This window comes from Rutilus rutilus (genome assembly GCF_951802725.1).
Source record: "Rutilus rutilus genome assembly, chromosome: 1".
Lineage (NCBI taxonomy): Eukaryota > Metazoa > Chordata > Actinopteri > Cypriniformes > Leuciscidae > Rutilus > Rutilus rutilus.
The window spans coordinates 65684231-65701828 of NC_140209.1; the positions used below are offsets into that span (position 1 = coordinate 65684231).

General features: G+C 37.0%; 1 protein-coding gene across 2 annotated transcripts in view; it reads right to left on the reverse strand.

Moving 5' to 3' along the window:
* The window catches only part of LOC311295260 (uncharacterized protein), a 47423-nt gene that overhangs the window by 27331 nt on the left and 2494 nt on the right, over positions 1-17598 (reverse strand). For both annotated transcript variants that reach the window (XM_084416537.1, XM_084416536.1), the window contains exons 2-3: positions 10839-11485; positions 5310-5399 (exon numbers count right to left, since the gene is read on the reverse strand). In XM_084416537.1, coding sequence (XP_084272663.1) covers positions 5310-5399; positions 10839-11431 — 683 coding nt within the window. In that variant the 5' untranslated portion in view covers positions 11432-11485. The remainder of the gene's footprint in view (positions 1-5309; positions 5400-10838; positions 11486-17598) is intronic.

Here is a 17598-nt window from a genome sequence, read left to right on the forward strand (position 1 = left end):
CTTAGTACTGCCGTAGCTGGTTTTAAGTCTACCATGTATGGTTACGTTTTTATGGCTTATACCCCAACTGTCAATGGAGAAATTGTATTGCATTTTTACTTCCGGCACCGGCTGTGGGCGGGACTGTGATGCTCTATAGTGCAAGCATCTGTCGCGGTATTTACACAGTTACGAGATGTCCCAGGTCCAGAAGAGGAGACATTCCAGGCGGGCTATAAAGACGGCACATACAAGGATGTCAAAGTGACCAAATCAAGCGACCGCTCCATTCAAGCTTTCAGAAAAGCCAGGGAACGCTATGTTCAACATCTGATAGATGCCTTGCAAGATCGGTTCCCCGAGGATTGCATGGATCTACTTCACTGCCTCGATGCCCTTCTGAACCCCTCTAGATATCCGCAGACACTTAGTGGTAAGTAGGAGCTGTTGATTTATTATACGGGTCATTCTACAGAAACGTCCACTTTTGGTATGGCAAGATGTCTTAAAATGTATTTATTTTTCTAACATTTAAACTTACACCACATTATTAGATTACTAAAATTTTTAAATATAAATAAAAATGTATATTTTTGTGTATTTATTTAAAGACGGCATGTAGGCCTACCTTTTTTTTGTCACTGGTGTTACCTTACTTCTTTGGCAATTTCAAAGGTTTTTATGAAAAATTATTTCAATTTTTTTTTCAGCATATGTAGTCAGAGTTACCGAAAAATAATAATAATACAACAAATAAGGAGATTATGTTTTATTTATTTTAATCAGGTTTGTTAAAAGTGTGCGTGAATGAGGTTAGTTCGTTTGCGCAACCATGTATTTGCTATAACAATGAAAATATTTGAAAACCGGTTAAAATTAAGTAGTGATGCAATCATTTAAATCTTACCTTTTGAGTGTAGCAGAATTAAATGGATGTAAAATTATTATGTCACGTGACAGATTTTTTTTAAATATTTTATAGTATAAATATAATATCAAATATATTTGATAGTTATGTATACATTATTGTATTTTAAATGGTGTAAACACCTGTTATTGGCCTCAAAATTAAGCACTTTCCCTCTGTACATGACTGTGGGTACGAGCACTTCTGTGGTGCTTGGAATTCTATAGAATTAATAAAAATCTAATATTGCCACATTGATGGCTCAAGAAGGTGTAATTTTTCCAATAACATTTTATTGACGATCCATTAACGTTTTATTTTAAAATGTAAAGAAATTGTAACCCTAAAGTGTTTTTTAAGTGTAATATTGCTGTAAAGGCTAGGGACAGAAAAATGGACATTTCCATAGAATGACCCATACAGGCCTACTTGTAATAAGCGCAGCATTCTTTTGTAGGCCTATAATTCTAATATCGTTCTCACCTATTATCTTATAGCTCTTCAAGAATATGCAGAACCAGCGATCAGAAGGATTATTTGCCATTTTACAAGCATTGTCTGCGGACACCTCTCCTCTTATCGATGCCGTAAGCCTGCGACGTGATGCCCTCGCTGTCATGACAGTGCTCCGTGGCTATGGAGGATTGCATTTCTCCACAGCCTGCGAAGTCCTCATATGTGATTTCAACGAAATGTATCCAGAGTGGACCAAGCTCGCCAAGATCGCCTGTGTAATCCCTGTTCCAAGTGTTCCTGCAGAGAGGGGGTTCTCGCTGTAGAATCGGATCAAGACGAAGCAGCGAAGTCGCCTTGCGGAGAACAAGGTTACGCGGCTTATGCGCATTGCAAGTTGTGGAGAGACACTGGGAAGTTTTGATTTTATGTCACAATTCAGCATTGCAAAACAGCGTAAAAAGTAACCTAAAATGACGCGAGAGAAACAATGTTATAGGCTCATTTGACAAGGAGTCATTTCACGGTGGCCAATTTAAATGTTACCAGCTAAATGAGGCATACTGAGAGTGTGTAATTAAGTTCGCTTGAGTAAAAACAATAGGCTACTATTCAGATATTTTATGTGGGGAAGGGGAATTGGTTTGTTAAACTATGAATTTGAAACCATAATAAAAACAACTGGCGTTGATTGACGCCAATCGGACGTTCATGTTTTTTTCCGTCTATTTGAACATAATAAACCGCTAATAAACATGTTGTATTCTATACGGCCTGATTATGTCATTTTTTTTATTTACATAGCCTGTCTTCAGTTTTCCTCAACTTGATTATTAAGAGGCGATATTTGACCGGCATATCATGAAAATGTCCAGAAAACGAAACCTCTGCCGGTCACTTTGACCGGCAACATTTTTTCCTAGCGGAAACTCTGGTTCTAGCAATGATATTTTTAACCCATCAGGGACTACGTTTACATGCAGCCAATAACCCGTTCAAAACCGGGATATTAGCAATAACCCGGTCGCGCACGGCCATGTAAACACCGGCAAAAACCCGAATATGCTCATATCCCGGTTTTTAAAAACCCGGATATGATACCTGGGGTACCCCTTTTCTAACCCGAATATTTGGTCATGTAAACGCGTATCGGCATATCCCCATCAAAAGGAACATTGATTTGTGTTCTGCGCATGTTCTATTCGCAAGGAATCTTGGTCTTTTGAGTAGAGACGGCGCATACAAAAACCCGCGTGCAGTATACCGGAAGTACACAAGAAGTAGAGGTAAACATGGCGAGACGCAGCACAGCAACACACTTTTGGAGCGAGGAGGAAAGCGCAAACAAAGGCGATCGCTATCTGCCCCGAACTATTCATTATCCGCGTGCTGCTGCTGTTGTTGTTGTCTTTGGATACATGAAGAAGAATCGGAAATGACGCATATTGCGTCTTATGGTTGTCCGTACGTCCAGACGCTAACCGTGCGTCGCCGTTTACATCGGGATATTACCAATTGATTACAAATTCCATGTATACAGGAGTAACTCTCTCTGCTCACGCATGTAAACGGGTTATTCCGAATGTTTCAGAAACTCGAATAGTGACCTTAACCCGACCATAACCCGGTTAATTGGCTGAATGTAAACGTAGTCAGTGTTTCCCATTCATTAACTAGATTTTGGCGGCCCAGCATAGTCTAATCTGTCCCGCTACGGTTTCATAATGAACCAAAAATATAACTTAACTTCTCAAATAAAAGTTCCCCTTTAAAATACAATTCACCAAATTGTTTCTTTGTGAAATTTGCACACTGAATATGGGTTGGAGCTAGGGGTGGAACGGTACATGTATTCGTATTGAACCGAAACGGTACGGGCGTCACGGTTTGGTGCATGAATATACACAGAGAATACATGGTATAAAAATAAATAAAACTCGCTTGCAAATTAATGAATGTAATGCGGAACTACTGTTAGATGCGCAGGTTCTTTAGGGATATCTAATCTGTAGCTCCGCTTCAGTTCTCAAGCTCTGTGGCTATAATGAACAGGCTGCGATGTCAAGATCGCAATGCTGGAATATGTTGTGTGTGTGTGTGTGAGAGAGAGAGAGAGAGGGGCACGGGCGCGATTGAACAGTGGAAACATAAAAACATACTCCGTCATTTTGTTCATACAGGACATCATTCAAACTGCAAAGTGTTTACTTATATTTGTGTACACTCGCAATAAAACACAACATTGTGCTTTTGTCAAACTGTAAACTCTTTTCAAACTGTACAAACAAACCTACAACTGTTACCTAACCAAAATCACACACACACACACTGTTTAAAATATTAATCCAACCCCATTTAAAAACAGTCTGGGGGTGCCATCTTTTGGACATTCATCATATTGCATTGGTTTTCATTTCTTGTCCTCAAACTGAGGACTAATCTGTTTATTTTTAAGTTACACATTCTACATTGATAAAAAAAAAAAAAAAATCAAATGTGTTTTTAATGGTAGTATTATTTTATAAAGAAATCAATTATTTATAATTCAGATGAGAATAAAGTTAGTGTTAATTAAAATTTTAAGGAAAACAAATATATTGATCTGAAATATAGCAAATTAATTTTAAATTCATTCAGATACAATTACCAAACATATGTCAAGGTCTTTGTCTTTTTATTAATTTAATTAATAAACTAATTATATAAAACTACTGTCAATGCACTACAAATAAACTGGTTCTATGCCTTTACTTTATTAATAAAACTTAATTAAAAAATACAAGGCTTAAGACATTTATTTTCCTTTTATTTTATTTATTTATTTTGAGACATGCACAATAAAAAAAATTGCCTTCTACATTTTTGTTTTGCTTTTCCCTCCATTGTACCTGAACTCGTACTGAACCGTGATGTCTGAACCAAGGTATGAACCGAACCGTGACTTCTGTGTACCGTTCCACCGCTAGTTCCCTAGTTGGAGCTCTTATAAATCCGGCATTTGGGGGCAGATGATGACCTCCATATTTAAAGTAAGGAGACATCAAGTTTTCATTAGTCAAAATGTTCGAAAAAAAGAGAAAGGCTAAAATTCTTGGCAGAAAGTTTAAACCAGAAACCATTATTTTAAGATGGCATGGAGAAATGGAGAAAAAGCAGTGTTTCTGAAATGATTATATGTAATTAATTTACATGTAAATGATGACTGGTGGCAGGTGATTTATTATAAGAGACTGCAAACTCAGTTTGTTTCTGCATTTCCTAGTTGCACATTAATGTCCCCTTTGCCACAAGTGAAGCATTTGAAAAGTCAGAGAAGATTTTATGTCTAAATAACCTGCCACCTTTTCTTTTAGAAATAGAAAATCACATATTTTATACCGATCACAGATTTCCTTGATCAGCTGATATGAATCCTGATTTTAAAAAGTTCTTTCATATTTGTCTGGTTTGAGCAGTCTTGCATTTTTTGTGTCATCAACATATGATTGGCAAGTTTACAGACAATCAGTCGATTCATAGGAAGTTATTATTGGCTGATTCATGGCAGATCGATCAGAGTATCCTTACAAAACACTTACATTTATATAATAATATTTAAAATACTGAAATGAGCAAAGATTTTGTGGCACCTCTAGCAATATGTCATGACAACCAGATTGGGAACCACCGATTTTATTTATTCCTAACCAGAATTTTCTTGTTTCATTACTAATATAAAGAATAATTGTCAATATAACACTGATGCAACACATGTAACAAAACTCATTCCTGTGTAAATGGAGGTCTAACAGAGAAATGGCAGAGAGAAGCATAAGAAAGCACTATTTAACAATTCTTTTCTTTGCATCTTGACCTCCACTTGTTACTTGTTATACTTGTTAAAGAACTTTAGCCATATGAAATGTAAACTTTTCTGAACCTTCGTGCATTTTGTGTTCATGTGTCTCTCACCCTACATGATGATACTCACACAGGGTCAAAGGTCACTGGTCCATCACTGAATTTTGTGGCCTTCATGGTCAGACAGTTGGATACTGGAGAAGCTGCTCTCTTTCTTTTCCTGTTGTTGATAATGAGAAATAAACAGAAATATTTCACATTGTTTCTCTGCAGATTATTTGACTGCTCCATTAAATTAACCCTGTCAATACTTCTGTAATTTATAGAGCAGTATTTGTATTAGTTTTAGAGAGAAAACATGTTTTATTAATAGTAGGGTACAATAGGGCTGAAGGCCACCGGGGTAAAAGCTGCATTTGATTTTATTATCCTTTAAACCACTAGATGGCACAAAACTTTCCTAAACATCCACGTTTCACATGGACATTTGGCTGATTCTTGACGTTATCACGGACAGCTGTGCTTTAATTAGCCATTGAGAATCGCTAAAATTATTATATATATATTTTGAGTTAAAGGTCTTGTTAATGATTTTCAGTTTTGTTAAAGGTAATTAATTCAACAGTTTTTCTGAATAATATGTAAAGTTTGGCCCTACTGTTGGGGCAAAAGGCACAATAATTAACATTATAATTAATAGCTGGCTGACTTTTCCATTTGTTGACATGACATGATTAGATTCAGATGTTTAATAATACATTTATAAAGTGACATTAACCATATGGTTCCCCCATATTTATATTAGGAAACATTCATATTTAAAAATATGATATTAATCATTTCATATAATAAATTATCACAGTTATTGTTTCTACTGTAAAGCCAAAAATATTTTTTAAGGAAATATAATATAATTTTAAAAATAATGTTCATGGGATCTCCTTCAAAGCTTTCAGAATCTTTAGTTTTTAAAAATGTAATAGTTTTTAAATATGTTTTTTTTTAAATGACATTTATTTTAATGAGTTTATTTGTTTATTTATTAAACAAAAATGAATTCCATTTATTTCTCAAAATAAACAGAAAATGGTATAAACTTTGCTGAAGTCCTGGTGAGTCTTTAATCCCGAGTCTGAGGTAAAAGCCCCTTTTATATTTAGAAGATTTTTAATCAAAATAAACCACTTTAATGATTTATTTTACCAAAATGTGTTGACCCACCAATGTTCAATAAAAACATACACTGTCAGGCCAAAAAAAGAGTCTCTGTGTGGATTTAAATAGGCAAAATAAATGATGGAAGCTGTTTTATGGAAGACATCATGTACAGTACCAGTGCCTAAGATAACAAACCCCTCGGAGTTCTCACACTACAGACCGATTGCTTTAACAGCGCAGCTGATGAAGGTCTTTGAGAGATTAGTATTAAACCATATTAAGCAGGTGATGATGCTGCTGAGGATAAACTACAGTTTGCCTATAAAACTGGTGTTGGGGAAGATGATGCAATTATTTATCTCTTACACAAATCACCAAGTCATTTAGAGACTCTGGATAACATCGTCAGAATTACATTCTTTGATTTCTTGAGTGCATTTAATATTATACAGCCTTCACTACAATTGTACAATTGTTGTCTTTAACAGACCATGATGAGGGTGAGTATAAAGACAGCATGGCCATATTCCAGGATTATAATGCCAAGATTCATCAGGCTCAGATTGTGAACGAATGGTTGTGATGAGCATGAAGAATCATTTTCAAACATGAATCGGCTCCTCTGAGTCCAGATCTTGAATTCATTGAAAGCCTTTGGGATGTGCTGGAGGAGACTTTACACAGTGCTGGACTCTTGCATTAACAATACAAGATCTTGACCAACAATTAATGCACCTCTTGATGGAAATAAATGTTGTGATGATATCAGTTGACTTTCAATGTTGATGCTTTTAACAGTTTTATTTATTTATTAATGTCTACTTTTTTAAATCAGTCAATAAATTCACAGAGCACTGGTGAAGTGAAGCAAAGAAGAAGAGCAGAAAAAACAACATAGAAGAATCATAACTAATATTCTGTGTCAGTCATTGATGTGTATTTACTATTTTGATGAGCTACTTTAGAATTTCTTAACTGGAACGGACCACTAACTTTTTCATTTACATTTAGTGCAAGTTCAGTGTAAAACTTTTTCTTCACAAAAAGTATCTTAATTTAAGCTACTATAACTTTGTTTTATTTCTACTTTAATTGTTGCTTGCTTTCACTTCAGCAATGAAATCCTATGTGTCTTCTATTAAAAGAGGCCAGTGGTCCAAAGCCTTCATGAGTATCTAAATCACTAAATGGAGTTTGAATGTCACCTAGAGGCCATATTGGCTACTGCGCCTAAAACTCCCAGAGCATTTTGATTGTTTGGGACAAATTTGAAAGACAACTTGGTTGGATTTACCACTTTTTTAGTTTTAGGGTGCCCAGGCACAGGCTTTATATTAATAGAAAATAAAAATAAATGTAAAGCAGCACATTAAGTTCAGCAACCATTTAAGTTTGGATTTGTGATTGTTCAGTCTATGTTCAAGAATAGGATCGCCAGGTGAGAGGCTAATGAGACTAACTTGTTATCTGGATTCCAAGACTACACTCTAAAAAATATTGGGTTATTTTTTCAGTATTTGGGTAGTTTTTGTGTTACCCAGCTCCTGGGTCAGACATAACAACCCAGTGTTTGGGTAGTTTTCTTGTGTTAACCAGATCTTGGGTCAGACATAACAACCCAGGGATTGAGTTATTTATCACAGGCTTTTTGCGACCTCTTCAGGAGAGAGCAGTGCAGCTCCGTCAAAATGGTGCATGTCTTCGGTAAAATACAGGTTTGTGTACATTTTATTTGATCTATATATTCATTATTGTGCTGTATATCGTTTAATATTATGCAAAGCAACATACGGGGCGCGATGTGAGTCACCTACACTAGTGTCGGGTGACTCATGACGGTCTTTTCGCGTGATGGAAACGCCTGATGCCTTGCATAAAACTATATGATTTCATTCAAAAATATACAGAATATAAATACGTATGATGTTAAAATCTGTTCTCAGAACTGTACACTGTTTGTTTATGGCCAGGTTATGGAGCCAGTCGCCGCATATTTCGGCTATGAGTGAAACGCAGGGCGGCGGTCTGAAGTTAGAAGTTCCCCCGCTGAACATGACACAAGCTCCGGCACGAGATCCACTTGATTTACTTATAATTATTACATTTTTACTGATAATATTGGTTAAACTATCTTAAATATTGGTAATATGGTTATATAAAATATAAGCCATAAATATGCAAGCCAGTGGTTGTATCGAGTATTTTATAAAAGTTAGAGGATTTAAGTTAATCAGCAGACATTAATTCATGTATGAAAAAAATAAAAAAAATAAAATGAATATTAAAAATGAATCAACTATGCTGGGTTAAATCAACCTATTATGCTGGGTTAAATAAACAACCCAATTGTTTTTAACCCAGTGTTTTTCCAGATGAGTGTTGCTCCAACCCTGATAAACACTCACATGTCTGTAGCTTTCTAGTAACCTTAATGCAGAGTTTCCACTGCACGATTTTTAAAGTAGTCGAGTCACTGTTCTTTTCACACTGCACGACTATCCGGGAGTATCATTCAGTTGCTGCTGTGTTCACACTGCACGATGGATCAGCGACGGGGTTTCACATTGCATGACTTTACAAAAGAAATAATCGCTGACAACTTCTGTCTGGCCCGCAAACTACATTTCACAACCAAACACACGCGACACTGAAATTGTTATTAAAATTGGTAGCCTTGAAAAAAAAGCTTGCAATCCAAATTGTCTGTGCGCTGATTTGCAGTGAAAAGGAGAAAAAGAAAAACAGATTATGCTGGAGGAAATGGTTGGGGGGACGAGGGGAGAAAGGACTGTGTGTTCTGCAAAGAGAGATGGGGGTAAATAATAATATTTTAATGTGCTTCTGGTCAAGCAAATGTTTGTGCTTTGTTTTTGTTTGATATAATTGTAATGCTTGTGTTATAATTGTAAAGCTTGTGTGTTCTGATATTCTGGTCTATAACTTCTCCCCGAACTTCCCTCTGTCCTGTATCTTGATCTCTCATTGGCTGTAGGTAGGGCTGGGTGATAAAACGATAACGATAATTATCGCGATAAAATTTCTCTCGATAAAACGATATCAAGAGTTCGATAAATGTTTGATAATGTTTATGCGCCAAAAGCGGAACGAAACTCATTTGAACCGCACGTCACACGGACCATTTATCCGCTCGGCTCAAAGTCCAAACGGCAGCGCAGTGCGAGCTCACTAGAGCAGATGCGTGCCGTTTACTCTGATCGGTCTCGGTCACGAGATCCAGAGAGAAGCGCTTGAATTTAGCGAAGAACATAAATGTCTCAGTGATTTAAACCAGTTTAAAGGCAGATGAAACAGCGCTGACAAACAGGTGAAACACTGAGCACAACGATACAGTCAGAAGGCTTTTCCGTCTACAAATTCCCATCATTTACCGTGGATTTACTGTACGTTAGCCTAGTAATATTAACTGCACCATGAAATGTGGGATATACATATTGAATTGTATTATATTATTAATGTAGACAATGTATTAAAGGACTAATGGAATATAATAACAGTATTAAATAATGTTTTTAGGCTACTGTTTTTCATATAAATACCATAGAAACCATAAAGTTACACTTTGCCATGATAGTGAGCTGCTACAGGCTATGCCTGGTTTTATCTGTGGTTATCATGATCTGAATGCATGATACTGGATGACCAATGGTTCATTTTAATAAAACTCAAACTGTCAGAATATTACATTTTACCAAATAAAAATTTAGCACATGCAGAAACTAAGAAATACATTTTTCTATTAAGATATTTATTTTGTTAAGGAAAAATGACAAATGTTTGAATGTTCTACCTTAGATTTGTGAAATGTTCACCAGTTCGGCAAGTGTTCGTCATGATATGTTCTGACAATAAAGAGTAGTTTAAAACCACAATTAACGCTCTGGTTTCTACAACTTTCACTTAGGAGCAAAAATCTGCTTCTTTTTTTTTTATCATTTATAAAAAATATATTATAATATATAAAGATAATTATCGATATCGACTAATATAAAAAAAATTATTGTGATAATTTTTTTGGGCCATATCGCCCAGCCCTAGCTGTAGGTCATCACTGATGTAATTTTCAGTGAGAACTCATTTCACACAGCAAGATTTTCCAGATATTTAGCATGCCAAATATCTCACGGGCGTCGGCGACTCATCGACGATTCTCTTTTAGATCATGTCTTTGATAATGCAAACTGCATGTTTGTAACTCGCGTGAACGATCACGATTTTCCTCTGATTTCGGGCATTTATCAGTGATTTCGCAAAATTTTGGCTTTAAAATCATGCATTGTAAACTCGGGTTTAAGAACATTAGTGTGTCCAACAGAGTTAAAAATAATTTTTACAGATCTTAATATTTCTTAATTTTTTTTCATTACAAAGTGATTTAGTAACATTTCAGAGAAAGTTACTTCTGTGATTGTCTCACCAGGTTAAGTAATTTCACATTCAAGTTTCACTATAGCAGATAGTTCAGCAGCTTCATGATACTCACACAAGGTCAGAGGTCACAGCAGGTCCATTACTGTACATTATCGTGGAGTTGTTACTCTTCATGGACACACAGCTGAATCCTGAAGATGGTCCATCACTGAACACAGGGGGATTACGCATGGAGTTGTTACTCTTCATAGACACACAGCTGAATCCTGAAGATGGTCCATTACTGAACTCAGGGGGATTACCCATGGAGGCGTTACTCTTCATGGACACACAGCTGAATCCTGAAGATGGTCCATTACTGAACTCAGGGGGATTACCCATGGAGGCGTTACTCTTCATGGACACACAGCTGAATCCTGAAGATGGTCCATTACTGAACTCAGGGGGATTACCCATGGAGGCGTTACTCTTCATGGACACACAGCTGAATCCTGAAGATGGTCCATTACTGAACTCAGGGGGATTACCCATGGAGGCGTTACTCTTCATGGACACACAGCTGAATCCTGAAGATGGTCCATTACTGAACTCAGGGGGATTACCCATGGAGGCGTTACTCTTCATGGACACACAGCTGAATCCTGGAGATGGTGCTCTCTGAGTGTGAACAGACGCCTCCTCCTCTCTCTCCTCACACACACTCATTTTACAGACAGTTCCTCCTTCTCTTCCTCCTTGATGAGAGACTTGATTTCAGACCTGTTTGTGGATACAGAGAACATACACAATTCACAACTGAATTTGACACACTGAAGTAAAATAAAAATGAAATTGTTCTGTAAATTCACAGTTAAAATCAAAGTACAGCAGACTGTCTGTTTTTCTGTATTCATCCCAATAGTGTGAAACACCTCCAGAATAAGCACAGCAGTCTCTGATGCATAGAGTACATTTCACAGTGTGATTGGGCTTCTTTCAACACAAGCTTCAGCCGTCTGACCTCTTATCCGTTTCATTGCCTTTCCCATAGTGTCAGTTAATAAAAACAGTTCAGCTTATAATAAAACATCAGGCATGTGTTTTGTTTATTCAGTTGTGCTACTTCTAGATGTTTCTGATTTAAAAAAAATTGTCTTGTATGCGTGACGTTTCATCAGCTGATTACCACATAGGCCTACTTATTCCTTCCTCCCAAAAAGATTTCAGTTTTCAATATATTTATCTCCTAAAATGCTATTGAATATTGTGTGATCTTTAGGTCATTTTGTATTGAAATCATTTGTTACTGGATAATTAAGTGAAATCACAGGGGAGTTACAGGAGTTTTAAAATCCTCAATAGAAGTAAATATACAAGACTGTCCCAGACTCCCAGGTCTGATAAATGCCAAAGCTCAGCGCCACAGTAACTACACACTCTAATATATCCCATCGGAGCAGTATTTGAGGCTAAGTGTATCCCATCATGTTCAGGAATTTGCGTTGAAAAATTGAGAGATGTCAAGAACAAAATGTTTCTTGTAGAAAAACTAAATTAATTGGATATTATATAATTTGGTTGTAAAATGTAAAGTGTTGCATAATTAATGGATACCGAGATGAGTATGTATTTTGCTAAATAATCTAATTAATCATGACCTAATTAGAACCACTTCAATTAATCAAGTGTCTTCTGTCACACAGGAACGGCTGAACAGACATTTGATGATGACTTTCGTACAAAATATTGAAAAGTAAATGAAATGTATTTAAAAAGTAAAAACTTTTTAAATACATAAAAAGTTACTTGTATTTTATGTGTTTCCCATCGAGTAGCCTATGTAATCAAAAGTTCCCCAAACACACTTCCGGTGAAGATTCCGTTCCCTACCGGAATTCCTGTTCCCCCTCAACAAGGCGTGTCTGCTGACAGCATGCGTAGATGCATCAAAGCTCAGCTGGATGTACGGAAAGCGAAAAAGGCCAAAAGCATTGGCGCAACATTTACTTTGCTACACTGCAGCATAACAAAATGGTTCTCACACTCCAGTATTATTTCTGTGAATTGAATAAATCTTGCACTTGTTCAAAGTTTTTGTAAAATGTCTGAATGTCTGAGTTGAATTTTGCCTATAAAAATTGCCTTATCTGTCCGTGTTGACGTCCAAACTGTCTTATTATTATTTATAAAGATTGCAAAATGTCAGAGATGACAGGTTTATGATATACAACTTTGTAAACAGTATACAAAATGTATTAACAATATGTTCAGTGTCACCAAAATACACATGAGAAAAAGAGTTCCTCGTATTATTTTCACAGGGAAACACATTTTCAGGTGACACCTTTTATGTTCCCTGTATGAAATAAAAATAAATAAATATGAATAAAATCATATATTGCTATTATTACCTTCTTTAATATTTTTCACATGCAACATGCATGGATGCAACATAACATTCTAATCATAATTAATTAACATACAATTTCAGAGGGCACTAATTAAATCAATCAATTAATGAAGTGAATAAATGGTGTTATAAATTGGGGAGATGACCACACAACATTGCCACCTGAATTTCTATTCTTGCTGGCACATTCCAACAATGAATCCAAAAATGCATGAAGAAATCATGAGCTATAAAACTCAAAGCACATGCCCATTTGGCATAAAAAAAGACCATAAATATGTCATTCGCAGATGTTCCTCCAATTTCAAAATTTATGGTAAGTAATCTATTCTAAATTAAAATTATTCTAGACAGTGGAGATAATTCTAGATAACTGCACAGACAGGAGTGAGATATAGTGATACACCAAGACTTGATACAAACAAAAAGCCCATACTTGTCCATGGACTATAGCCTTCTTATAATTTACTTGCCAGCAACTAGAACATCAAAAATAACCTTTGCTGCAATTTCAGTTTAAATTAGCCTATTTCTTTCATTAGGCCTTCACAACCTCCTAGCAGGTTATTGTTTAGATTTTACAAACAATAAAGCTATTTCAATAGATGGCCAACTTTACTACATCTCCTCAAAAACCAAGACACAGCTGACAACTAGCCTAGGTTCTCACCATTCTTCTTAATGTTCGGCATGGAGGCACGATATGCTTGTGATGTGCCAGAGACGTATGAGGTATGTGATTTACATTGTTCCATATACATATCATGTAGTATCACTTACAAGTTAGTGAAATAATTTCAATCTTCAATTTTTCTGAAAAGGTAAACAGCACAGTGGAATCTGTGATAGCAGAGGAAACCATATCAAAGGCCATTTCTCTGAAGGAGAAAATGGACAACGTAAAAAAAATAAAGAAAAATAAGTAAGAAAAAAAAACAGGACAGAACACAGAGGGTGGCAAATCAGGCACCATTTTTTGTAGGGCAGAAGGTCCTACGAAAAAAAACATAAGGACCCAGCAGAGGAAAGGGGGAAAGCTTGAGCACAGCTGGTTGGGGCCGTATGAAATTATCCATTTGCAAGACATAAGTGCAGATTTAAGGGATGAAAATGTCAAGATATTCCCCAAAATCAACACTGACAATCTCAAACCATTTAAAAACACACCCCAAATTTCCCATAGAATTACCCAAGAACCACAACATAAAAGAGCACATAAAGAAACGTCATGCCCTTCACTCACACCTGTAGACCTCACCATCACCAAGTCACATGACCCCCCCCCCTACAAGACCTACAGATCGCCCCTGGAAGGGAGTTGGAGAGTGAGGTACACATTTCATTTTGACAGATAAGCTTTTCATCTGCTATGTTAATATTTTGTATTAATGTTTAATTTTGTAATGTTTATCAAGGTTATAAATGCGTATCTGTCCCTGAAAGTGAGGCAGCACAATTTGACCTCACCGGGCAAAGCATCCCATATGGACACATTTGCCATGACAGACATGTGGAAGGGAAAATATGAAAGGCTCAAGGTGTCCTGCAAATTGTATTTATTTTGCACTTTATTACTTGTGCTAATGCCCATTTTGTTCAGGGCTTTGTGTGCATTTGTTTGTGCTGTTGGTACATATCTCAAGGCTTTGGTTAGCAAGGGTATAGATCATAATGGTGTGGGTTTTTTCCGTTGGACCCAGCAAATTATGAGGTCATAGTGGGCATTGTACACGAGGGCCACCACTGGTTCCTAGTTGTAAGTATTTGTGGTACAGAACAGTTTCCCTTGAGGTTTCCCTTGTCCTCTTAATACTGATTTGCGATAATATACCCCTATTGTGTTGTCTGGATATTTTACTTAGGCTGTATACCCATCCTAACAAAAAACATTCTGCTTGACTCAATTGGAGAGTCAGACATCAAGAAGAAAAGGTGTTTGGAGACAACAAGGTATTTTTCATGCAACACAATTAGGGATGGGAACGACACGGGATTTGGGAAATCGACTGTCGAGGCCCATGTGTCGACTTTTTGTCGAATTGTCGGCTTTTTTTTCTTTTTTTTTTAAAGAGCAGCAGCAATGCGGAGGGTGGAAAATATTCTACATCAGGGTCCGAAATTAACACCCGCCAAGCGCCAAATGTGGGTAGATTTTCTGTTTGGCGAGTAAATCTCAAAAGGCTATCAGCCACACTGGCGGGTGAATGTTCATAACAAAATATGAAATTTTAAGCGCGCACGCACGAGCAGAGAGAGAGAGCGAGTCCCGGCCGCGCGCGCGCTCACTCACCATTCAGAGCGGTCAAGCTTCCCCGTACTTTTTGACAAGCGTCCTTGACAGGGCGGCCAGAGCTTCTTTGCATCTCAAGTCGGCGGCGGTGTGTACGTACCTACAGTTAACGCTCTTTCTGTTGACGGCGCTGAGGAAAAAGCTCCCGCCACTGTAAGAAGCTGTCGCCGCCCATTTGTGTCCTCCTGCGCACCCATCAAAGCCGTGCAGAACGTCTTCAGCACTCGCGGATCGTGCATATTTCCGCTGCTGCTTCTGTTTACACACCATCCCACATAGCAACATTGTGTCGGCCCAGATCCGGCCCACATCTGGCACACGTGGAAAGATGATCTGGCCCACATGCAGCGTGGAATTACGGCACTTGGGTGGGCCGCTCCTGTTTGCCAGATCTGGGCCACAAGCAGGCCATAGCAATGCCACATCTCAGCCAAGAGCAAAGAAATAAACCAGAACTGGACCTTATCTGAGCCACAAAGTCTGTGTATATTAAATATGAAGTCATCTCAGCTTTAATAAGCCTGTTAACAAGCAGAATCACTGAAAGAAAGAAGAGAACAGGCACAAGAACTGCAACTGACTTCAGCCACAGCCTTAGAGGAAATCCACTGAAGAGAAAAGAAGACATTAAATCTGTGAAGATCTCAGCAGAGGAGGATTAAACAACTCCACAAACAGCATTACCAGCTTCACTTATTACTAACCAGACTGACTTTATTTCTGTCAGACTTCTACACAAGTTTTTATTGAGAATTAACAGAGTTTAACTCTAATGTGTTTCATTTGAAGTCACCATAACAGTGATTAGTGTTTCCATTAGTTGGGCTCTTAACTCTTATTATATCTTTTGTCTTTTTTGGCTGCTGTGACAGTGTGTTTGTCAAACACATTTGCAGCAGCAAAGAAAGCTAAAGTGAAATGAGATCAGGTGATGATGGTTACCTGTTGATGGTTTTATAATCATCATTAAGGAACCTATTTCACTGATCTCTTTGGAATTTAATAATTGTGTTGATTCATTAATGTTTTCACATCACAAACCCTGTGTCACTGCAGCGTGAGATCTGGTAATATTATAACAATCAGTTAGAAGACTTTAACAAACATGAGCATGAAACATTACTGTTTTATGACAAACACAGACATCAATAACCAACATATGAATCTCAACAATGGTGACAATCAAAAGTACCTTGCTGCAATGCATGCTGGGTACCATCATTGTACAAAACTCCCAGCATGCATTGCAACATGAATAAATTATGCAGCTGAATTGTCCTATTATTTAGTTTAATTCTAAATATGTGGTTTTTTTTTTGCTGTTGTTTTTGTTGTGACATTTAGTAGCTTTTCAGTGATGTTCTGAATTAATCTGTTTATCGAAAAAAAATATATATATTGTCACCATTGTTGAGATTCATGCGCTGACTCTGTGTGTCACCGTGGATTCATTTTTCGTGCTCATGTTTATTAAAATCTTCTAACTGATTGTTATAATATAGCTGGACCTCACGCTGCAGTAACACAGGGTTTGTGATGTGAATATATTAATGGTACAACACAATTATTAGATTCAAATTACCTCAGTGATTCAGTCTATTTCATGACGATTATAAAACCATCAACAGGTAACCGTCATCACCTGATCTCATATCACTTTAGCTTTCTTTGCTGCTGCAAATGTGTTTGACAAACACACTGTCACAGCAGCCAAAGAAGACAAAAGATATAATAAGAGTTAAGAGCCCAACTAATGGAAACACTAATCACTGTTATGGTGACTTCAAATGAAACACATTAGAGTTAAACTCTGTTAATTCTCAATAAAAAACTTGTGTAGAAGTCTGACGGAAATAAAGTCAGTCTGGTTAGTAATAAGTGAAGCTGGTAATGCTGTTTGTGGAGTTGTTTAATCCTCCTCTGCTGAGATCTTCACAGATTTAATGTCTTCTTTTCTCTTCAGTGGATTTCCTCTAAGGCTGTGGCTGAAGTCAGTTGCAGTTCTTGTGTTTCTGCTTTTCTCTTTTTCTGTTCTCTTCTTTCTTTCAGTGATTCTTTTTGTTAACAGGCTTATTAAGGCTGAAATGACTCCATATTTAATATACACAGATTTTGTGGCTCAGATAAGGTCCAGTTCTGGTTTATTTCTTTGCTCTTGGCTGAGATGTGGCATTGCTATGGCCTGCTTGTGGC